A 24,695-nucleotide genomic window follows, 5' to 3' on the forward strand; every position below is an offset into this window, starting at 1 on the left:
GGGAGTTGATATGGGTTCCAAAAGTAACTGGCATTTGCAAAGATGCTACTATGTTCTTAAAACACTAGGAAAATGAAAGCTAGCAAAAAAAAAAAAATTCCATGGTAAGCCTGACTGGCTAGAACTGAAAACTAACATAGCAAGCAGGCCTCTTCTAAAATAGTTTCCAAAAACAAACTGGGTCCATATTTGTAATGTGGCACAGTCAGCAATGGGAGTTAGGTGATCTGGTTCACCTCAGCTCTGACATGAACTAGTTGGACAAGTCCCTTCCCCCCTCTGAGCCTGGATTTCTTTGTGTATGCAGTGCAAGGTGTAAAGAATCTCAAAGGCCCCTTCTAGTGTGGATGTTCCACGGTTCTATGCTTTCTGAGAACACAGAGTTTATATACTGGATTTTGGTTCTTTCCTATCCTTCCTAATCTTCAATATCAATTAATCAATCTTCCTCTCAAAAAAAAAATCAATCTTCCTCTCAACATGTATCAAAACATATACAATATAAGAATGTTTGAGAATGCTGTACGGGCCTAGGAGACCTGAAAAACACCTGTACTTCCTTCCTTTCACACTGGTAAACAAAGGTTTGTGTATCTGTGTTTTGAAGAGCAACTGATCTATAAATCTCACGATTCCCTCACCGCAAAACACTTATACACCTAAACCCCATATGCTCCATTACTTACTATCACATTCCTCTCTGCTTCCCAGGGGACACTTGAAATATTGCCTACACAATATAACAAAGCAAGACACCCATAGGGTTTGGAAAGCAAGGGAAAAACGGTATTTTTTTTCTGTATCTTACAGCTAGTACTCACCTACCTGGGTTTCTCCGTTCCCCTTTCTCCTCTGTGGTGACAGAGGTGACATAGCAGGCGGAGACTTATGTGGATCATGACCAAGCATTTGTCTGGTGAATTGTATGATACTTTATTCTTGTTTGGACACAAGGGTGGAGGCACTGAAGAACTACTACCTCTTAGAAACTAGCCCAGCATCTCGGCATCATGGGGATTTATCCAGTCTGGTTTGCACAAGTATTTCTAGCCCATGAAACTATACTTGTCCAGTTCTGACCCACAAAAGAGGCAAGTACTTACTGTATTACATATACACTCATCACTCAACAGCTAACAAAATTAGCATTTAGGAAATGAATCTGAGAAATGATTTTCTTTTTTGAACTACACCCTGAAGACAAATAGACCACAGCTTGTTTCAGACAAGAAAAAGAATATGTTTTGGAAGAGAGGCTTTCCATCTTTAAAAACATAATTTTTGTGATTTCCTATCTAATGTCTAGGATAGTGTCATGTATTCAGTGGTGCTCAGAAGCCATTAAAAAGCAGATGGAAAACAGCAGAAAAGGTGGCCAGTCTAGAGAAGTGACCTACCGGGCTCAGGTTCAGAGGAACAAATGAGAAAAGGGTACCTCGAATTAAGCAAGGGCAAGGTAGAGGCAGGGGGAAAGTACAAAAAAGTACATTCTCCTGAACAGCCAGGGAAGACTGGTTAAAGATTTCAAAGCTTCTAGGAGGTTCTCAAGGGCAGCTGCTGGTCATCCAATTTGAAAGTTACACAGGAAGAGCAGCTGGAGTGGGACTGACATCAGAGACAAGCCTTCATGCGCAAACCAGAGTGGAAAAAGGCTCCATGTGCCAGAGCAGTCGCTTGAAAACCCAGGAGTGCTTAAGGGACTGTTCCCCTCCACAGCCAAAGCTCAGGCTGGCCCACAGATAGGAGAGCCGTCACCCCTGATAACCACATGTTGTCTAAAATTTGGTTTTGTCTCTATGGAGCAGTGAGAAAAGCCAGTAATGATGTCAGTTAAAAGCTGGTACGAACAGGACAGGATCTAAAATAATAGTGGCATGAAGTCTACGGGAGGCCATTTTCTTTCTGAACAGCTGCACGTTTGATGGAAATGCTAGAGACAACACAAATGCATATTTACCAAATGTTCTTGGTCGGAATCAACACCAACCCTAAAGGAGAAACACAAAAGGCAAATGAGATCTTGAGGCCAAAATGAGGTCTATTCACATATGTGCCTATTTGGGCCGCTACTTTCCCTGATACACAAGCTCTGGAATGGTTAACATTTTCTTGCTTCTCTCTGGTTGCTGATGTCCATTTTGGCTCCTGTTACTTTCCTTAGCAACAGCCCGGATCCCGAGGCAGGCATGGTCTACTAACAATTCTCCTCCTGCAATCCCACTTATCAGTTTCAGAAAAATAACATTCTCTTCCCTAAATGGCAGGGCACTGGAAGCAGAGATGGGGAAAGCAACACTGCCCTAGTTGCTGAATAGGAACCAATGGGTAGTTCCAAAAGCAAGGCTGGCATAGTGCAGTTCCAGGAGAGAGCTACGTGTTTTCGGACCTCTCAGCTCTCATGGCAACATTCTGTTATGATGACTGAAGAGAGGGCCCATTTACAGTCCCCCCTACCGCCGCCCCGCCCCATAGGCTAATGGACAGATATTAGCCTGGGTTCTTCATAATTCTCTTTTATCTGCTTAAAATTCCTGCTTCCCGTATCCCAGGGAACAGCTTCATTATGAAGTTTTGACTCCACTCTCTCAACACCGGCACCCACTACTCTGTCTGTTCTTTCTCTAAACCATTTCTCACATCTTCTCTCATTTCCATTCCAACAGCTCAAGCTCAAGGCCTCGTTGTGACTCATGAGGTCTGTTGCAATTGGTAGTAAGGCTGTCCAGCTGCCAGGCTGTCCTCTGCAGTTAGCTGTCTAAAGCATAGAACTCACTGGGTCGTTCCCCCGGCAAAAGACTCTCAGAGTGGCTTACAACCCAGAGGGTCAGGTCTAAAGCCCTTTGGGTGGCACTGAAGGCTCTCTACAGCCTAGCGAGCCCTGCCACCCCAAGCTACGTTCCACTCTCATTCCTCTCATTCTCTTCTACATACCCTATATTAGACATATATTTATACCACCTACTCCTCTTCCCAAACTCGTCCTCTCCCAAGCCTCCATGCCTTTGCCCTCTATCTGAAATCCACTGTCCCCTATGTTTTCCTTATTCCTTTGGTGAGTTCCAAATAAACCATTCTATGACCCCTGCAGGTGGAACCATTCTTTCCTCTGGGCTTCAACAGCACTTTCTATATTCCTCTATTACAATACTTAACACAGTAGAGTGTAATTATTTACCTGTCAGTCTCCCCAAATAGACTGTGAGCTCCTTGAGGGTAAAGGCCATGTCTCAATTCATCTCTGTAGCCCCAGAGTCTAGCACAGTACCTGATACACAATAGGTGCTCAAATGTTTATCGATTAAGGTCACTACTACAGATAACACAGAAAAAATAGCAGTGTAAGAAGCTGTAGCAGTAGCATCCCAGAATGCGAATACACCATAGGGAGGAAACTGATGCAAGACCTCATCTGGAAGGCAAGTGAGTCATGGTCAAGTACTTGAAAACAGATGGCCACGACCAGATTCATAATTCAAAGAAAGGCTCGTCTTGTCCTTGTTAAATGGCCAGAAGCTGTTTAATACCTTCTCAGCCACATTAAACTCTAGGCATATTTGTGCATCTAAAGTGACATCTAGTGGTCTTGGAGATAGCACATTTGTAATACTAAGATGGAATGTTACTGGAAGCCAGTTCAGTGTAATAAACATTTATAGAGCATTTATTATCTGCCAGGCACTGTGCTAGGCACAGGGCATAGACACAAATGAGACACAGCGCCTGCCCTCAAGGAGCTCACAGACTAGTTGGGGGTATAGACATAACTAGAGCACTATCCCCAAGGGCTTTGCAATCGGAGAGGGCTGGGCTCCATGTCTGGCCTCAGCTCCTTTCTAGCTAGGTGAACTTAGGTTACATAGCCTGAAGAACCCTGATTTTATCACCTGGAAAACGGGGACAATATCCACCCATAAAGTTGATAAAAGGATTAAATGAGAAAATGTATCTAAAGATTTTAGAAGTGTCTGATGCCTCAGCTCACACTCCCTGAACAGTAGCCCTTCTGGCACTGCTATGATTACAAGGCTGGCTGAGATAAGTGCTCTAACAGGCATACCCATGTAAAGCAAAGGGAGGAGGGGGTCTGACAGAACAGGGCAAAGGGAGGAAGGGGCATCTGAGCTGTGCTGTTTCCTGGGAGTGAAGGGGAAGTCCCGGCAGAGGAAACAGTATGAGCAAAGGCTCAGAGACCAAGAAGTGCCAAGTCTATGTGGGAAATGACAGGGAGCCAAGTGTGACTGTCACAAACCATGTGAGAAGATGCAGGGAGAGCTGGCTAGCTGGCTCTAGCTCACTGAGGATCCTTTGTCCGCACAACAGCTGGAGCGATCCTTTCACACTGTCAAATAGATCATGTCACTCCTTTCCTTTAAAGTCCTACAAGATTTCCGATTGGATTTTAAAATTCAAACTCCTTACCATGTCCTTCAAGGCCAGATAGCAGGGTTCCCCAAACTACGGCCCACAGGCCATGTCCAGTATGCCTCCTGTTTTGTTGGAACACAGCCACGCCAACTGATTTACGTGTTGTCTATGGCTGCTTTCATGCGAGAGTTGAGTAGCTGAGACAGATACCATATGGCCTGCAAAGCCTAGAATATTTACTATCTGGCCCTTTACAGGACACATTTGCCAACCCCTGCCCCTATAGGATCTTGCCTACCTCATCTCCTACCTACCCTGCAATCACCATATTCCAGCTATGTGGGCTTTTTTCTGTTCACTAAACAGGCAAAGTATGCTCTTGCCTCAGACCCTTGCACTTCTTTCCTGTACTGCTTGGACCACTCTTCTTCCTGCTCACTGTTTAACTCACCATATCTTGTCATTCAGGTAGACTGGGCTCAAATGGAACCTCAAAGAGACCTTACCTGACCTCTGTGCATAAAATTCACTCTATCCCTGGTCACTATCACAGTATCGTGTTTGTTATCATAGCACTTAATATCACCTAAATTGTTTTCATCCATTTGTTTACTAGCTTACTGTCTTCTTCCAGTAAAATGTAGACTTCATGAGACCAGAGACCTTTCCTATTTTATTGCTACCACTGTATCCCTCCAAAGCAGGGTCTTTTAGCTTTTGCATTACTGATATTTTGGCCCAGACAATTCTTTGTTGCGGGGGTGCTATCCTGTGCCCTATAGGATGTCTAGAGGCATCCTTGGCCTCTGCTAACTAGATGCTGGGAGTAGCCTCCACTCTTTGATTGTGACAATCAAAAATGTCTCCAGACATTGCCAAATTGCACTCCTCCACTGAGAACCACTAAGAGCCTAAAACAGTGCCTGGCACATGGCTGGTGATCATTTGGCATTAATCAAACAAATAAATAAAAGGCACGTTGGAAGTGCTGTGCTTAAGAGCTTTACAAACATTAGCTCACTGAATCCTCACAACAACCCTGGAGGAGGCAGGTACTATCACACAGGTTACAAATGAGGAACATGAGGCATAAAAAGAGTCAAGAACTTGCCCAAGAACACAGAATTGGAGAATGAAGGAGCAAGAACTCAAAGTCAAACTTCAGTCTGTATGAATTTTAAACTTTAAGGACTTCTCAGCATCATCAAAATTGTCCTAGACAAATCTGGAGTGGGGAGGAGGAGAGAAAAGAAACTTAAAATCCAGCCTCTGCTCACAGAGGCCAAAAAACCCCCCAAACAACCACAACAAGAACTAACCTAAGGCAATGCGTATAATTGTCAAGCTATGCTCCAGGACAGGCAAGATGGGGCCAAAGGGCTTGCAAGTGTGCTGAGGTAGATTCAATTCTAGGTGGGGTTTTTAGTTTAGTTGGGGGGGATAGGCATGGGTATTTTGTGTGGAGGGCTGCCAAGAAAGAGAATGGAGTCCATGGAAACACTGAGACTCTACTGAAGACCATTATTTTTCATCCAATATCTTATATTTAATTTGTTCTCAGTAGAATAAGAATCTTCATTTACAAGCTCTTAAGGGAAGAAATGAGTTTAATCCTTCCAAAAGTTAACACCCTCCTTTCTTGAGGCAGCATAGTCTATGAGAAATGAGGTGAGACTGGAGGCTGCTCTGTCTGCTACTTAATTCTCTGTATGACCTTGAACAACTTAGAAACTTTTAAAGCCACTATTTCCTCATTTGTAAAATGGAGCTATTGTGATTAGATAAATATGTGACATGCACTTAGCACAATGCCCAGCATATAGTAGGTGCTCAACAAATGCCAGGTCCTCCCTGAAGTAATGATCAGAATTATAAGAACATTATTTTTGATTATACACAATAATAGCACAGAAATGTTAAGAAAGGAGTTTGAACAGTAAAAAGAAATAAAGACAATAACAACATACAAAGTGTGATTTAGGGCCAGCTGGTCTTTAGAATGTTTAAAAGAAAGTTATAATACAATGAAAAAATGGAGAACAAATTCTATAAAATGTGAAATACTGTTTTCTGTAATGAACTCTACACATTCTATAGGCTCAGGAGAAGGTCTATGAAGTTTCAGCCAAACACAGAACTAAAATCTACAAAAGCTTTAGCAACACAGGCTGCTGTATCCATGGAAACAATACAGAACTCTTGAGAGGCCGGAGCTTTCCAATTGAATACATTAACTAGTATGCATTTAACACTAAGTCCTCCAAATCTTGGGTTTGGATAATCAGGTTAGAAACAATGCTGATCATAAAGTTGAAAAAGAAGCATAATGTTTAGTACTGATTAGGGTTGGGATAAACTGGACTTTTTCATATGCTGTAGATGAGAAAAAACATTTTTGATCTGATTGGGTGATATGGATCAAAAGCCTTAATATATGCATTATCCTTTGACCAAGCAATGCCACTCCTAGGAATGGATCCTAAGGAAATAATCAAACAAGTGCACAATAGTGTGTGCTTTTATGAATGTTCACACTGTTAATGGTAACATTAATAGCAAAATTCTCAAATGGTAATGGTAACAGAAAAATCCTAGAAACAATGCAAAAATACAAAGATAGGGATTTGGTTAAATAAATTATGTATGCAGCCATGAATTTCTAATGCAAATATATTTCCTAGCATACATGTCCATGCTATATTACGTTTAAAAATTGCTTTACAAGAATACCTGCGGTGCTGTCCCTTTTTGTTAAAAATACATATAACACATAGCAAGAGATCTGGAAGGGCAACCCTCAAAGTGTAAACAATGGTTTTTAACTTTCTTTTGCACATTTCCCATTTTCTTTGTACTACAGGTTACATAATTTTTAAAAAGAAAAAATAAAACATTATACATTTGCCAAAGCTTAAACTTTTCTCATAATTGAAAGAAAAAAAACCCCTAAATTAGAGTTTAATATTAAAATGAGGTCCCCAGACATGACCTACCTTATATGCAAGCACGACAGCATGGCAGTGGTGCCACCACCAAATACCCACACAGTAAAAAACACAATCAGAAGTGTGGTGCTGAACATCATTTGCCGTGCGTAAGTGGCAGTATCTCGAATGGCCAAAGCAAATGCCATTGCGCCACGGAGGCCTGCAAGGGCATGAAAGAGGCATTTCTTCAATAACTCATTACCAATGCAAGCTTTGGAAATTCAGAAAAATAAGGCACAGTCTTAAGAACTTAGAAGCATCTGAACAAATATGGAATCTATATTAACATACAAAAGTATGTATAGGTACAGAGAATTAGAGGATACTGACATGTGCTGGCCTTTAGAAATATTTTAAAATTTATTTTTATATTTACATCCAGTAAAATCCACTTTTTTCACATTCAGTCCCGTGAGTTTTAACAATGCACAGGTGCATGTCCATTAGCACAACCAAAGCACAGAGCAGTGTCACCACCCCTAACTTCCCCCTCACCAAATCCTTGGTGCTATATCTTTTTAGCCCAACCTCTCTGTCACCCTGCCAAAGCCCAGGTAGCCATTGAGCTGTTCTCCACCACTGTGCTTTTATCTTTTTGAGGATATAATCCTTGGAGACTGGCTTCATTCACTCAGGGTGATGCCTCTGAGGTGCATCCATGTTGTTGTACATATCACTAGTTTGACATTTTAGTGCTAAGGAACACCCCATGGCCTCATAGATGTCCTATGATTTGCCTATTCATTCACCCACTGGGCTGTTTCCAGGTTTTGGCAATTATGACTATAACTGCCATAAAAACTCACATATAGATTTTTGTGTGAAAATGCAGGAATCTTTATCTTCTCCACTACATGTGACATATTTCTGAATCAGGAATTTGAAACCAGAAAAAAATTCTCACATAACGGAACAGGACACTATAAAAAGAATTTTCCATTGGAGGTTGCAACTTCAAGGTTTAAGGGAGTCTTATATTATTAGCATATCATTTCTGTTTAAAATCAAGCTAGCATATGTGTTGTGAGTGGTTTCTTGGAGTGGGCCAAGAGAGGGAAAATTACAACTTACCAGCAAACATCATCATGTGCTGAAAATTTGATCCAATCTTACTTCTTCTACCCAAATTAAGTAAGAGGGACAAGGGGTAAATATTAGCAGCTCTTCCCAAGAAAATAGCAATCTGAAATTAAAATGTTAAGGCCGATTTCTTTTTACTATTAATATTATCTAGGCTACACATTCAAGATGGTGAGAGACTATCTTCAGGAGCTTAGTCTCTGGGGTACCTGGGTAACTCAGTCAGTTAAGCATCTCTTGATTTTTGGCTCAGGGCATCTCAAGGTCATGAGATTGAGCCCTGTGCTTGTCCTTCCCCCCACCACCATGCATGCGCACTCTCTCTCAAATAAATAAATAAAATCTTAAAAAAAAAGAAATTCAGTCTCTAACAGTCTTTTGCTTCTGGTAACAGTGCTATCTGATGGAACTTTCTGTGATGACAACAATGTTCTATATCTGCACTAACATGGTGAGTGCCTGAAATGTGGCTAGAGTAGCAAGGAAATAAACTTTCAATTTTATTTCATTTAAATTAACTTAAATTTAAATAATTACACACAGTTAATTACTACCAAATTGGACAGTGCAGCTCTAACATATGCGAAATGCATTAGATGAATAGAAACACATTTAAAAGCTGATCTTCTTTGGTATAATGGTAAGATTATTAATATCATAGGTTAAGCCATCTTAATTTAAGTCTGTGTTGGTGGGAGGGAAAGTTATACAGACTAAACTTGCCCTTGCTTCCTCAGAACAAAGAAAAGGGCAGCTCTAATCTCTCCTACAACTGAAATTCCTACTTGCCCAGATGTGTTCCTCCAAGTCTATACTTCCACCCTGCTTCAAATGGAAGTCTTAATGGAAATTCAGATTGGCTTTAACTAGAAACCAGTCCTCGTGTCTTTTTGCCCAGCTTGCTGTGTGTAGAGATTCCTGCTTTGCAATTACAATGTTTATTTTGTTATAATACAGTCTCCGTCCCATTTTCTTTTTTTTTAATTTTTATTTATTTATGATAGTAACACAGAGAGAGAAAGAGAGAGAGAGAGGCAGAGACATAGGCAGAGGGAGAAGCAGGCTCCATGCATCGGGAGCCCGACGTGGGATTCGATCCCGGGTCTCCAGGATCGTGCCCTGGGCCAAAGGCAGGTGCCAAACCGCTGCGCCACCCAGGGATCCCTCTGTCCCATTTTCTAAAAGGGATATAAAGGAACATTTAAGATGAAAAAAAAAACCAAGGTTGGGGAAAGTGGGGGAGGAGAAAAAACAAACTAGTTGGAGTAAACAGTGTTGACCTAAGTAACACTGGAGGTGGACAGAGGCTGTAAGATTACCAGCACAAGGAACTGCACATAAGCATCATGTGCTTGTTAGTCAAGTTGTTTGCTATGGGAGTACTGGTTAACAATTCTGATACTCCTATATGTGCTGGAATGGAACAATTAAGGAAATAGGATGGTGGACGGTGGAAGCCAGGTTTCTCACTACCGGAATAGGAGTTCACAGATTATCAAGAGGATGATTCTGAGAATCTGCATTAAGTATGAGCTTGATCTAAAGATAATGTGTCAATACTGGTTCATTAATTGTGGCAAGTGTATCATGCTAATGTGAGATATTAATAACAGGCAAACTTGGGTGTGGGGTATATAAGAACTTCCTGTATTATCTTCACAATTTTCCTATAAATCTAAAACTACTTTAGATTGCAAAGGTTTTAATAACAATAATAACAATTAAATAAATAACAATTAAATAGCAATTCTCTAAAAAAATAAGAAAATAATAACAAAACACATGGGCCAATGTAGCAGTGACTGCTAGTTATATCCTCAATGTCTAGACTTCTCTTCCTCTCTAATCATAGACCCTCCTCACTTTTACCTCCAAATTTCATCTGCATACACAGTCACCTAAAGAATAGAATGCCCAGCTTCTCTTGTAAGTCCATGTAACCCAATGGATGTTAAGTGGAAGTGATGTGTGCCTATTTGGGGTCATGTCCTTAAAAGGAAATGGCAGACACAGGGGTGAGCCATGCTGGTCCCTAAGAATAACGGCAACTCCCTAAAGATGGGTGCAAAAAGGCTGCTTGGGTCCCTGATGACCCTGTGGAGCATAGCTGCCACAACAGTTCAGACTCTGACATGAGAAAGAAAGAAACTTCTGTCTTGTTTAAACCTTGGTTAGGGCAGCCCAGGTGGCTCAGCGGTTTAGCTCCACCTTCAGCCCAGAGCGTGATCCTGGAGTCCCAGGATCGAGTCCCACATGGGGCTCCCTGCATGGGGCCTGCCTCTCCTCCTGCTTGTGTCTCTGCCTCCCTCTCTCTCTCTCTCGAATAAATAAATAAAAATCTTTTTTAAAAAGTGAAAAAAATTAAAAAAATAAACAAACCTTGGTTAATTTGGGTCACTGGCACATAAAGTCAAACCTATATCTAACTAATACAGCCAGCAAGAGGACAACTCTCTCCTGGTAAAAGTCAATTTTCATGGTAGGCTTTTTCACTGAGGAACCTGAGTCCTCACAGACTCAGAAACCTATAGAGAATATTTAGCCTCATTTCTGGATAAGTATAGTAGATCGAGCCAGTTGACTGCTCAAAAGTTTCTCAAAGACTAGCAGGATATGAAGTGACTGATCTCATGGGAGTCTTCCAGCTAGGTTTCTTCTCTTAATAGGGTTTTCCTCTTTTTTTTTTTTTGCCTGAAGTTCATTCCCAGAAGATTAAATACAGAATGGCATTTCAGTAATACCTTGCTTTCTAATAGAGATCCTGCTTCAAGCTTTAATTTTAAAAATATTTCTGGTAATCTCTTTGGCTTCATTCTGAAGTAGTTTTAAAAAATAGTTCTTTTGGAAACCACTAATTTAAACATCTCCCTCTCTAAACACATTCTCTGCTTTCATGTTTCACGTTTATCTATTCCCCTTGGATGGCTCCTCACCTCTACCTCCCTGGGACCTCCCATCCAAAGAACCCTCAAGTCTTCCCTCAAACAACCAGTCCTCATTTCTTCACTTCCTTTCTCAGCCACATCTTAATAACACTCTTCCCTGTACCCTACACTCATTTGTCCCTCTCTGGGTTTTCACTGTACTCACTTGACTAAACCCCAAACCTCAAAGGACCCATCTCTCTCTTTCCTCGTGCTTCCAGCCAAGTACTCCTCGACAAAGTTGTACAACAGGGCAGACTTGATTCTACTGTTAGTACCTATTCCTCAAACTCTAATGAGTCCTTAATGCTGCTCGGCAATCCTACTGCATTTCTTCAGTCAACTCACTCACTTGCTCGTCCGCTCTCTATGTCTATTTCCAAGCCTTCTCCTCAAAACTCCTATCATCCATGGAAGCCAGCCGTCAATATGGTTCCCAATCCCTGCTTCCTAGTATCCATACCTTCGTGTAGTCCCTGCTCACACTGTACCAGGGTCCACCAGTGTGACCAATAGAATGTGGGCGGAAGGGATGATGGTCACTTTCAAGATTAGGTTATAAACAGCACTTCAGCTTCCATCTTGGTGCTCTTTCAGCTTACTCCCTCTGGGGGAAGCTATGTTGTGAGCTGCCCCATGGAGAGGTCCCCTGAAGCAAAACTTAGGCCTCTGATTAATGACCATGTGAGTGAACTTGGGGAGGATCTTGCAAGCCTCAGTCAAGTCCTGAAAGAGTATAGCCCCAGTCCACAGCGTGACGCATTCTCACGAGAGATCGCTGTGCCAGAACCCAACTAAACTGTTCTTGGATTCCTGACCTTCAGAAACTGTGTGAGGTAATACATGTTTGTTGTTTTAAGCTGCTACATTTTAGGGGACTTTGTTATACAATAAATAACTGATAGGCCACCTACTCCTCCCTCCCTCTCAGCAGATGCTCACCACCTACTTTACAGATAAAAATAGAAGCCATCAAACAGGAACTCCATCTTACAGGTGTTTACCTGCATCTTTACATTCCCTGTCCTCTCCTGGAACAATGGTGGGGCTGTTCCTCCTCCTTCTGGAGGCCAAACCCTCCCCACATGTTGGATTTCATTTTCTCCTGCCTTCTCCTAAGGCTGGCACTACTGAGTGCTCTCTTTCATGTACCCAGCTTCCCCATTTTGGCTGGTTTTTAAAGCCAGAGCCAGAGCCAGAGCAAAGCAGCCTCATTTAGCCTTTCACCATCTTGCAACTACTGCCCTGTGGTACAGACTGGCAAACTCTTTCCCAGGATCTACTCTCTCTCTGTCTTCCATTCAGTGACAGAGGATAAACAGTTTTATTCTCAGGGACTGGTGGAATGAGCAAAGACTTTTTTTCTGTCATTTCAACCTGTGTTATTTGTGTAATAAACGAAAATGAAAAGAGAACAGAATAAAAAATAGAACAGGAACAAGAGTTGGAATCCTTCTTTGTTTTACTGAGGAAAATTTTATATATTTAAATGTATTCTTATCACTCATCATCCAGAAAACATGTGCGAATCTCAACTGAAAAGAAGTTTTCAAAACAGAACACGTAATAAAGGATACAAATGCGCCTACTACAAATGTTGGGTTAAAGACATGGTTCTGGAAGGTGAACAGTGTCAGTCCCATGTAGGAGAAGATGAAATTCTCTGCCAAGAAATTGAGAAGCTCAAACAACTGAAACGAAATTTTAAAAGGTTAGTCCAGTAAATACATTAAGTTACGTAATCTGAAAACACAAACATCATGAAGATAAAGACGAAGACACCTCACATACATAAAGCTCATGTATATCCCTAAAATATGTGCTTCGGGAGGAAGCAAATACAGAGATGACATTTTCTAGTCCCTCAGAAAAAGCCAGAAATGTTCCCACACATCCCCCATCAGCTTCCTTTGTCAATCCCCATGTTCAGTCACCCTCCTCCTCCCCCTCCCCCTCCTCCTCCTCCTCCAAACCCTGTCAAGTTTTCTTTGGGGATGTTTCTTGCCCCTGTCACTGCCTTAGTCTATAGCTTTCATTACACCCCACCCGTAATAATGCAAAGGGTCCTGAACCGTATTCCTGTTGCCCCTGTTCTGTACCCTCACCCAGTGAGTCTCTCTTGACATGGCAGTTTGAAGACGCCACCCTCTTTTAGACTGGAAGATCCAGTTCAAATTCTTTTCTCTTGGCATCAAATGTTTCATGACAACTTTCATATCACCACCTTGTTGCTGATTTCACTTTTTACATGGGTCTCAGCCCTGGTTCAGGGAGTATGGGTTTACGCATGATAGCCCTGTGCTCTGTACCCCTGCTGCTGTCTGCCCACCCCTGCCCATTCATGCCACAGCTTGTCAAGTGTTCCTGACAGAGCAGGGATCTGAGCCTGGTGACTTGTCAAATGAATTCCAGGCCCTCTGTAATCCAGCGTCCCTCTGTCCATCCGAGTTATCTACCACTGCTCTTGAACACAAGCCCTCTGCCCCACTAAAACAGGGTGGTGGTTAAGTAACAACATGGGCCCAGGAGTCAAAATGCCTTGGCTTGAATCTTGCTTTTCCCACTTGCTGGCTGTGTGGCTTTGGGCAAGATAACCTTTCTAAACTGGGCTTGCCTCATTCTTGAAAAATGGGAATTAAAAATGGAAATAAGTAAGCATGTACTTAATTTAAATGACTTAATATACTATTATCATTAGTTACTTATTTGTTTAATGATAATGGCTTAACTTTATCCATTTTTTTACTATGTGTCTGATACTATGCTAAGGACTTTACAAGCATTATTTCATTTTAATCTCACAACTCTATGAGGTAGGTACTATTGTTACCCTCATTTTAAAGATGACAAAACTGAAGTACAGAGAAGTTATGGAACTTGCCCCTAGTCACACAGCCAGCAAGTAGTGGAACCAGGATTTGGAACAACACAGACTCTCTGCTTTAATCCATAAAATCAAGAGCTGGCAAATTTTTCCTATGAAGGACCAGAGAGAGAGAGAGAGAGAGTAAACATTTTGAGGCTGTGTGGGCCACATAGGGCCCATCACAATCATTCAATTCTACCAATGTAGCACAAAAGCAGCCACAGACTACATGTTAAAAAATAGGGGTGGCAGTGTGCCAGTAAAACTACTAACGGACACTGAAATTTGTATGTCATATAATTTTCGTGTGTCACAAAATCTTTTGTTTCCAACCATTTAGAAATGTAAAAATCATCCTCAGCTCACAGACTTTACAGGGAGGTTTGGCCATCATTTGCCCACCCCTGCACCAGACTTTGCGGCCTTCCTTTCGCTAACATTAGCCACCTTTTTGTTTCTGTCTTTGCCAGTATTGTTTCCTTTCTGATTTTTTTCTTACGCTTTTTCTGTTTTTCTGAATCCTTCCTGTCTTTCTAGGTTAACCATTTCTTCTATGATAGTTTTCTAGCCTCCTCAAGCCTCAGACCATTTCCCTTGTGACTTCTTGTATGACATATCATGTGAAACACACAATATAGAAGTTCTATTAATCTGGGTTTTTAAAAAGATTTTATTTATTTATTCATGAGTGACAGAGAGAGAGAGGCAGAGACACAGGCAGAGGGAGAAGCAGGCTCCATGCAGGGAGCCTGATGCGGGACTCAATCCTGGGATTCCAGGATCATGCCCTGGGCCAAAGGCAGGCACTAAACTGCTGAGCCACCCAGGGATCCCCTGGGGTTTTTTTTTTTTTAATGTTATACAGCTTCGTATTACCAACAAGACTGGAAACTCCTACCTTGTTTTCCTCAAATTCTCCACTCCATTGCCTAGAAAAATACTGAACACCCCAGCTGATTTTCCTCCCTACGCTTACTGCAGTGAATTAATTCATAAAAGAGATCTGTAGCCCAGTGTATATGCTTGGTGGAAGAAAAATCTAATCTCTTTTGAGAAGTTAGGAAAAAAACACAGGCCATATACTAAACTTGTAGCTCCAGAATAAAGAAAAAAAGAATAAGGACATTTGCTCCTGCTTTATCAGGAGCCCTTTCCAGGGTACCTGGGTGGCTCAGTGGTTAATTGGCTCAGGTCATGATCTCCGGGGTACTGGGATTGAGTCCTGCATCAGGCTCCCCATGCGGAGCCTGCTTCTCCCTCTGCCTGTGTCTCTGCCTCTCATGAATAAATAAATAAATACTTTTAAAAAGGAGCCCTTTCCAGGCTAATCTCACTGTGTAGTCATCTGGCAAAACTGAAAGCATCTAATTATAATCAAGTATGCATTTGTTTCTATTGTAGACATTACATATTGTTCATTCATGGTCCCAAATGCCTCATAAGACTAGGAAATGCTAGGACACCTGGATGGCTCAGTGGTTGAGCATCTGCCTTCAGCTCAGGGCGTGATCCTGGGGTCCAGGGACTAAGTCCCTGCATCAGGGTCCCTGCATGGAGCCTGCTTCTCCCTTTGCCTATATCTCTGCCTCTCTCGGTGTCTCTAATGAATAAATAAATAAAATCTTAAACAAAGACTAGGAAATGCTATGCCTATTTCCTTTATGGTTCTCTCCAGGTACTCTGCACACCTGATCATTCAGTACCATATGAAACCTAACCACTGGTGTAGCTGACATTCCTGGAAACAGAGCAGCTGCAAAGGGCCTGAAAGAGGTCGATCTTCTCTGTATCAGCTGGCAGTAGATCCAGTCAGATCAGAAATTATTCTTGTTTCTATCATTGAGCAGTACTGCTAGTCAGACCTGAGTGAACTTCCAAAACATTCCTCTTAAAAGCAATTTGATTAGGGAAACAAGGAAAGGAAGCCAATTGATTCCTGGAGCCACAGTAATAATGCCCCCTAGCTATTCTGCTGAACTATCTCTACCTTAAAGCTGCTACTCTTCAACCCACCAATCCCATCTATCTCTGGAGTCAAAGGAAGAGGAGCTGAAAGGAGTAGACATTGTTTGGAACCAACTAATGATTTTTCAGTTAAAAAACCTTTGGTTTTGCTGTAAGGAGGAAAAGTTTATTCACAAACTATAAAGTTTCTCTTACCTGTTTAGTTCTATGCTGGGATTCTGTGGACAAATTATTGTATGTATAATGGGCCTGTGTGATACCGCAAAACAACACTGCAACCACACCTATAAAGACAACAAGTTCCAAGTTCACATCAAAGGAGACTTCTTGACTTTCATATTGAGGCTTTTTTTTGGTATATTTTTTATTGGAGTTCAATTTGCCAACATATAGCATAACACCCAGTGCTCATCCCGTCAAGTGCTCCCCTCAGTGCTTGTCACCCAGTCACCCCATCCCCCTGCCCACCTTCCCTTTCCATTTCCCCTTGTTCGTTTCCCAGTTAGGTGTCTCTCATGTTCTGTCACCCTCACTGATATTTCCCACTCATTTTCTCTCCTTTCCCCTTTATTCCCTTTCACTATTTTTTATATTCCCCAAATGGATGAGACCATACAGTGTTTGTCCTTCTCCGATTCATATTGAGGCTTTTATTTTACAGAAGATCATGTGCTTAGCACTGAAATTTCCAGTTGTGACTTACTTTGTTAAGAGGAATCACTTCTATTAAAAATATTTTTATATTCTAAAGGGACAGCATAAATCCCAACCCTAGTAAGTATGTTCAGATGCTAGAGGATGTGCCCATGTGTAGAAAAAATGACTGGCAAAGTCATTACCCATGAAGGCTTATAGTCAAAAAGAGAAAGGACCCTACCTGTGAAACCCCATGCTTCAGCCAAGAGGAAGGTACTCCAGGACATCAAGAAGAACAAGCCTGTCTCCAACAGCTGGAACTCCCGTAATTTGGTGAACTTTGTCACGTAAGACTGTCAAGGTCCGTAATGAGACCTCGTAAAACAGAAGTAAGACTACAAAAAATAATAGTTGAGGCAAGGCAACCATGAAAGGCCAAGAAGAGTTCTCCAATCTAACACAGGTCACAGAATAAGGAGGTGCTGACGTGAAGGACCTCTTAAAATGAGCATTGGACTGAGGAGACAGCAGTCTTTGCTTCTATGAGGGAGTCACAGTTTTGTCAATCCAATTGTTTTATGGGCATCGCACGCCTTGCCAGAAACCAGATTATAAAGGACAGAGACATGAGCAACAGATCAGATATACAACAGGCCATGTCTATTAACCTGCAATCCAAAGCAAGACAGCTTCCATAATTACAGCAATTTACACTTACTAAGAATATGGCATTTCCATGAGATTTCATGTTTATTTAATCCCCTAGCACCTCCGTGATGTAGAGTATTCCGTGATGAAGAAAGCATGGCATGTCGCTCACTTACCCTAATCTAAAAAGTATTTGTTAGTCAACCAGAGGAGGGCCCGTGTAGACCTGTGACAAATCTCAGATGAACTCTCTCCCTATCCTCAAGGAGATTATAATGGGACAGCAGTACGATTTGTCCTGGTTTATCTTTCAGAACTTTTTTTACTGTCTATCTGTGCCTCAGTTCACCTGTAAAAAGCCAAAAGACAAGTCTCTTCCAGCACAAAGCTGAATTAGAGCAAACTTACAAATCCTTGAAAAAGGTATTTGTTTTTTAAATTTTCTTTAAAGATCGTAATTTTTAGTAATCTCTACACCCAATGTGGGGCTCAAACTCACAACCCTGCGGTTAAGAGTCACTTGCTCTATTAACTGAATCCGTCAGGTGCCCCCAAAAGTATTTGTTTTATATGAAAATCTCTTAAAAGTTTTAGAGCTAGAAGCGCTTTAGAGATCATCTAGTCCCACTCATATTCCTGCTGTCCCCGTCTGCCACCTTCCTAGACTGAGGGCCCACAGGTCAAGTGTTGGTTCTTCTATACCAGAAGCTCCAATAAGGCAGAGGCCATGTCTGTCTTGTCCATCTTTGATGCCCAGAGCATAGCATCTGGCATGCAGGAGGCAAGCATTTCAGGAAGCATTTTCTGAATGAGCACAAGAATGACTTTTCTAATAGCAAACTAGTAGCAGTGCCAAGGACTCGAGAACCGAAGGTTAAAACTTGTAAGAGCTGAGATGAATTCCCATCTGTCCAAACCCAGGAAGCCTATTTTGTTCAACTGACATCATTGTTGTACAATTCCTATTTGTCCTATTCAACAAAGAGCAAATGAACAGCAGTGCAGAATATCTAGGGGCTCACTGAAATGTATTTACCTTTATGTCAATTTAGTCTACAACCTTAAAATTCACTCCCAGAGGGTCACTGTGTCTAATTAGACTTTTTTAGTGAAAGTTGGAGAGCATGGAGCCTAATGCAAAACAATGAAATTCCTTTATTTATTTATTGGTAAAGGTGATTACCTAATGTTTTCAAACCAAGTCTTTGGTCATAAGGTTAAGAATTATAGGGATACCTGGGTGGCTCAGAGGTTGAGCGTCTGCCTTTGGCTCAGGGCGTGATCCTGGAGTCCTGGGATCAAGTCCCACATCAGGCTCCCTGCATGGAGCCTGCTTCTCCTTCTGCCTGTGTCTCTGCCTCTCTGCCTCTCTCTCTCTGTCTCTCTCATGAATAAATAAATAAATTCATTAAAAAAAGGTTAAGAACTATAACACAATGGAGGTGCCTGGGTAGCTCAGTCGGTTAAGCATATGACTCTTGGTTTCTTTTTTTTAAGATTTGTTTATTTATTCATGAGACACACACAGAGAGAGAGAGAGAAAGAGAGAGAGGGGCAGAGACACAGGCAGAGGGATAAACAGGCTCCATGCAGGGAGTCCAAATGTGGGACTTGATCCTGGGTCTCCAGCATCATGCCCTGGGCTGAAGGCGGCGCTAAACCGCTGGGCAAACGGCGCTGCCCTGACTTGTGGTTTCAGCTCAGGTCATGATCTCACGGATCATGGAATGGAGCCCCACATCAGGCTCTGTACTCAGTGGGGAGTCTGCTTGTGAAGACTTTTGTCCTCTGGCACCATCCCCTCCACTCTCACTCTGTTTTTCTCTCTCTTTAAAATAAATAAATGAATCTTAAAAAAGAAATAATTTTAACACAATGGAAATTATGGAACTAGGAGAGACCATGGAATACAGTATTCAACCACTTTTTAGGTTAACAAGGAAAGATTAATAAAAGGATATTAAAGCTGTCACCACACCAGTAGCGGCACCCATTGCAAAAGATCCACTGAAGATGCCAAGGAAAATCCCGATAGACTTGAACATGGCTGTGACATCGAAGGTGTGGCTGTTGTCTCCAGCTGGCTGGTATGCCACTATTGAGCTACAAAAGAGAGATTATTTTACTTCTAGAAGCAATTTTTACTTTAAAAGTTATCTTCAAAAATAATAAATAAATACCTTCTCTAATGTAGTATCAAAAACAATAAATACCTTCTCTAATGTAGCTTAAAAGATAAAATCAGGGTGGGGGGAGAGGTCAGGGGGAGGGGAAAGAGGACAAAAACTTTTGATCTGAATTGCCAAAATAAGGACAGAAGGTTACCAAAACACCCTGTGGTGGATCTAGCTAGCAAGAAAATCCCTCTTTTACTTAAATGATAGTTTCAAGAGAGAGAATGTTTTAAGGTCCTCTATATGAAGTTGTATAGGAGTATCTTTCTCCAGCATAAAGATACTGTGCAGAATTATTCTTTTATGACTCTGTTCAGGACTTACTAGCACTGAGTGCCTACAAGCCCCAACATACTAATGTGAATGAACTAATGAAAAATTCTACTTGTTTTCAGCAGAGGCATAAGAATATAAAGAATACTGTTCAATACTCAACCTGGTCACATTTTGTTTTTCCTATGGGAAAAAAAGATGACTGAAGTACCCTTTCAACTTTTAGAATACCAGAATGGGCCCAATGCCTAACATCTATTCACTCATTGAAATGGACTTTTATAGGGAAAAGGGCTTGAAAGTCCATCCAAGGAATTAGAATCCACTTAGCTTACCCAGCTGGACCTCTACCTCAAACTTTGGAAAGAAAGTCACTCTGAGAGGCCAAGAAACGCAATTACAGAAGACACTCTCCATCTTGAACTTACAAGTCCAAACCTGGTCTAGAAATACTTCTTTTTGAAACGGTCACCCTGGGAAATAGAAATGGCTGAGAAAATCACTGTTGCCAGCAGGTGTCTGGCGAGAGTGCCTACCATTACTAAATCAGTTCTCATTGCAGCTAATTGACATATTAGTGTTTTAATAAAAAATCTGGCTGGACTCAAAGACATCATACAAGTCATGTCAAAGAAAAGAAGGAGAAAAAACACATTCCTAGGAATATAATTAATTCTCCCTGTGGTTACCATGATGTATTTTAAAGTTCAAGGCTGAAAAGTAGGCTTGCTATACAAGGCTGAAAAGTGGGCTTGGTGGAAAATGTCCACCAAGTCTTTTTCATACCTTCACAATTAAAAAAATATTTTAATAAATATGAAATGGCCTCTAATGTCATGCTATCTCATCTATACATAAAGGGTCCCACCACCATAAATGATATCTGACCACATTAAAACAGGAAAATAAAGCAGCTGCTGGGAGAACAGAAAGAATCTTGCTGCTACAACCTTCGTTTCTCTCTGCTGACAATTTTCAAAATGCTGGCTTGGGAGTGCCTGGGTGGCTCAGTCCATTGGGCATTGGACTCTTGATTTCAGCTCAAGTCATGATCTCTGGGTTGTGAGATCGAGCCTCATGTTGGGCTCTGTGTTGTGTGGAGAGTCTACTTGGGATTCTTGCTCTCCCTCTGTCCCTCTTCTCCTCCCCGGCCCCCTCTCTCTCACTCAAAAAAAATGCTGCCTGGAACAAAATGTCTATGCCATGCCTCCTGAGACTGTTTTCCCTGAATTAATTCATATAAATTCAAGATTCACAGCAATCATTATTTTATTTTTTAATCATGAAAACGTACAAGAGCACATGAAAGCATGGTGGGCTGAGAACAGGTGAGAGGCTTGTTTTCATCTTCTTTTTCTTTTTTTTAAGATTTCATTTATTTATTTGAGAGACAGTGAGAGAGCAGGAGGAGAGAGGGGGAGAAGGAGAAGTAGATTCCTCACTGAGCAAGGAAGCCCAATGCAGGGCTCGATCCCAGGACCCGGAGAGCATGACCTGAGCTGAAGGCAGACACTGAACCAACTGAGCCACCCAGGTGCCCCTTGTTTCCTTCTTTGCCAAACACTGGCCTCTGGATTGAAATTTTAACTCATTTTTCCCAAAACTTCAATATTTTATCTTCAGGCAGCAACATTTTATAAATACTTTTTTTTAAAATCATAAAGGTAATACAATGTGTACAACTCAGAGGGAAAAATCACCCCATCCTTCTACTGCCCTAACAGGGCTGTCTTATTTGCCTTCTGTATTTCTTTCCCCTCTTCTTGTTACATGTATGTTATTTCATGTTTAGTTATGACTGTAGGGAACATATAGTTTTGAATTCTGCTTCTTCATCTGATAATTGAAAATAAATTACTAGTCTCTCTATGGTTTTTAAGACTTCAAAAGTGGTCCAAATGGATGTAAGCATTTGTTTAACCATTTCCCACTGTTAGACATGTAAAAGGTGCTTCTAATTATTTTTGCTACTAAAAATAAAAATGTGGAAGAGCATATTTGCACTTTTTTACAAATATTGGACTGTTTCCCTATGCTACATTGCTAGAAGCTGGGTATTATCATACGTATAGCTCTTTTTACATGTAGTGCAACTGGTTTCAAGTAGATGTTTATTACATTTTTAGAGGGAAATAGGACTGTACTTTTCAATTTTTTTTACTGATAATATGCATTAGCCTAGAAATTCTACTTCTAAAAAGCATCCTACAGAAAAGCTCACAAGGGTTCACAGAGACTTACACATAAATATGTTCACTGCAGTGCCAATCACAATAATACATTATTAGAAAACACCAAACGTTAATCAGTAAGGGATATGAGAGGTAAACTTGTGCTGTATCCATACAATGGAATAATAGAAGTATTAACACAGTAAAATGTCCAAGTGAGAAAAGCAAATTACAGAAGAGTATGTTTAGTACTATGCCTTTTTTTGCTTAAAAATTATTACTATAGGGGTGGGGGATATAGGATAAGTGTGTGATGGGCATTAAGGAGGGCACTTGATGGAATGAGCACTGGGTGTTATATGCAACTGATGAATCACTCAACTCTACTTCTGAAACTAATAATACACTCTAAATTTAAATAAAATTAAAAATAAAATAAAAATTATTAATATATTTAGATCTATGTTAATATCCTAAAGGAAAAGCCTAGATGAAAACCTTAACAGTGGTTATCTGAGGACTGAAATTTCAGAAATTTTCTACTAAGTCAAACACTTTGATGTTTTTGTTACAAACATGTATTAATTTTGTTGTCATAAATAATGACAAAGAGGTGCTATATAAAAGTGTAGGTGATACCAATTGCAATATGAAGAACATTCTAGTGACTTTGATTAAAACATCAGGATGGGGATCCCTGGGTGGCGCAGCGGTTTGGCGCCTGCCTTTGGCCCAGGGCACGATCCTGGAGACCCGGGATCGAATCCCACGTCAGGCTCCCAGTGCATGGAGCCTGCTTCTCCCTCTGCCTATGTCTCTGCCTCTCTCTCTCTCTCTCTGTGTGTGTGTGTGTGACTATCATAAATAAAAATTAAAAAAAAAATAAAAAAAATAAAACATCAGGATGTCTCAGTCCTGGCACTATTGGTATTTGGGGCCAGATAATTATGTGTTGGGTGGTGGGTGCTGCCCTGTATACTGAAGGATATTGAGCAGCATTGCTGGCCTTCACCTACTAGATGGTATGAAGTAAAGGCAACTGTCTACGGGGCTAGATATTTGCTTAGCAGGAGTGGGTTGGCAGGATTGAGTTCCTCAGAGGTTCAGACTCATTCTTTCACCTGCAAACACCTTCTAATAACATGTATAGTAACTTCTATAGGTAGATTAAAGTATTGCTCATTTTAATAATTGTGTTTTCAAAGTATATATTATTTAAAACTTCTAAAAATTAACAGACATTTCTGCAGTGCTTATGTTAAATATGAGAAATACAGATTAAACTACAATGAGATATTGCTCAATCATCAAACGGGCAAAAATACAAGTCTGACAAATATTCTGTTGGGGAAGCTATGAGGAAACAGGCACTCCCATAATTCAGTGGTTAATGTGCAAAATGGCATAATCTCTTTGACAGGTAATGTAGCAATGTCTAACAGAATTACAAATGTATTTACCCTTTAACATAGTAATCTTACTACTGGAAAATTATCCTACTAATATACCTATGCATGTATAAAACAGGTGAGTTCAAGGTTAATCACTGCACCATTGTTCGGGATAGCAGAGGACTGAAAACTCTTTTATGCTTCTAGTAATATGAGACTGATTAAACCAACTATAAGTTCATAGTAAATCACATAGGATACCCTGTAGCTGCAAACAAAGAATGAGAAAATTCTCTGCTTCCATATGATAAGATTTCCAGCATATAGTTATGTGAGAGAAAGCTAGGCATAGAATATGTTTAGCATGCTACTTTTAAAATAAGAAGTAAGAGGCAAATAAGTATATTTATTCATATGTGTGCCTGTATTTGGATAAAGAAGTACAAGGATACACAAGAAACTAATCAAAATGGTTACATATAAGGGGCTGGAGGGACAGGTGGATGAGAACAGGAATAAGAATGTGGCTTTTCTAGGTTACCGCTATACATTTTTGATTCTTGAACCATGTAAATACATTATCTGTTCCAAAAATATAATTTAATTTAAAAAGAAAATGTTCATGTTGTAATGTTAAAACAGAATAAAAAAGTATATACACACCACAATCACAACTGTGTAAAAACAGCATGTATAGAAAATAAAAATAAAAGGCAGTACCCTCAAATTTTTATAGTAATTGTCTTTAGGTGTGAGAAGGATATACCATTTTTTTCTTCCTCACATTTTCCATGTTGTCTGTAAGTAGATATTTCTTTAAGAGGAAAAAAAAATACCTCAGTCTTTCAAACATCTGCATTTGTAATGCACTTCATTCAATAAGTGACTTTTGGTTCCTAGTACCCTAACATTCAAAATATAGAAGATAACAAGAAAACAAACACTTACGAAGACAGCACTATGGCAACAGCATCGTTGAGGACACTCTCCCCAAAGAGAAGTGCATAGAGTTCAACATCTACTTGAAGCTCGTGGAATATGGCAAGTACAGTCACTAGCAAGTAGAAAGAGTCAGAGGAGTATTTAGACATTACAAAAATAACATAGTCTCCTTCATAGATGATTATGACGGTTACTAAGAAATGCACCTTTCCCTTTTAGGATCTGATCCCAATAAACATTCTTTTACCATATTAAAGATTCAGTATGTTCCTT

The 24,695-nt window shown here is 40.7% G+C and overlaps 1 protein-coding gene across 4 annotated transcripts in view; it reads right to left on the reverse strand.

Moving 5' to 3' along the window:
• The window catches only part of SLC9A6 (solute carrier family 9 member A6), a 57,098-nt gene that overhangs the window by 17,893 nt on the left and 14,510 nt on the right, over nt 1–24,695 (reverse strand). For 3 of the 4 annotated variants that reach the window (XM_077888202.1, XM_077888200.1, XM_077888203.1), the window contains 9 exons: nt 24,429–24,534; nt 19,428–19,574; nt 17,065–17,165; nt 16,383–16,471; nt 12,934–13,047; nt 8,424–8,535; nt 7,359–7,512; nt 3,176–3,265; nt 1,958–1,988 (listed from right to left, as the gene is read on the reverse strand). In XM_077888202.1, the coding sequence (XP_077744328.1) occupies nt 1,958–1,988; nt 3,176–3,265; nt 7,359–7,512; nt 8,424–8,535; nt 12,934–13,047; nt 16,383–16,471; nt 17,065–17,165; nt 19,428–19,574; nt 24,429–24,534 (944 nt within the window). The remainder of the gene's footprint in view (nt 1–1,957; nt 1,989–3,175; nt 3,266–7,358; nt 7,513–8,423; nt 8,536–12,933; nt 13,048–16,382; nt 16,472–17,064; nt 17,166–19,427; nt 19,575–24,428; nt 24,535–24,695) is intronic. The other variant, XM_077888201.1, reaches the window with a different exon arrangement.

The sequence above is a fragment of the Canis aureus genome, chromosome X (genome assembly GCF_053574225.1).
Source record: "Canis aureus isolate CA01 chromosome X, VMU_Caureus_v.1.0, whole genome shotgun sequence".
Lineage (NCBI taxonomy): Eukaryota > Metazoa > Chordata > Mammalia > Carnivora > Canidae > Canis > Canis aureus.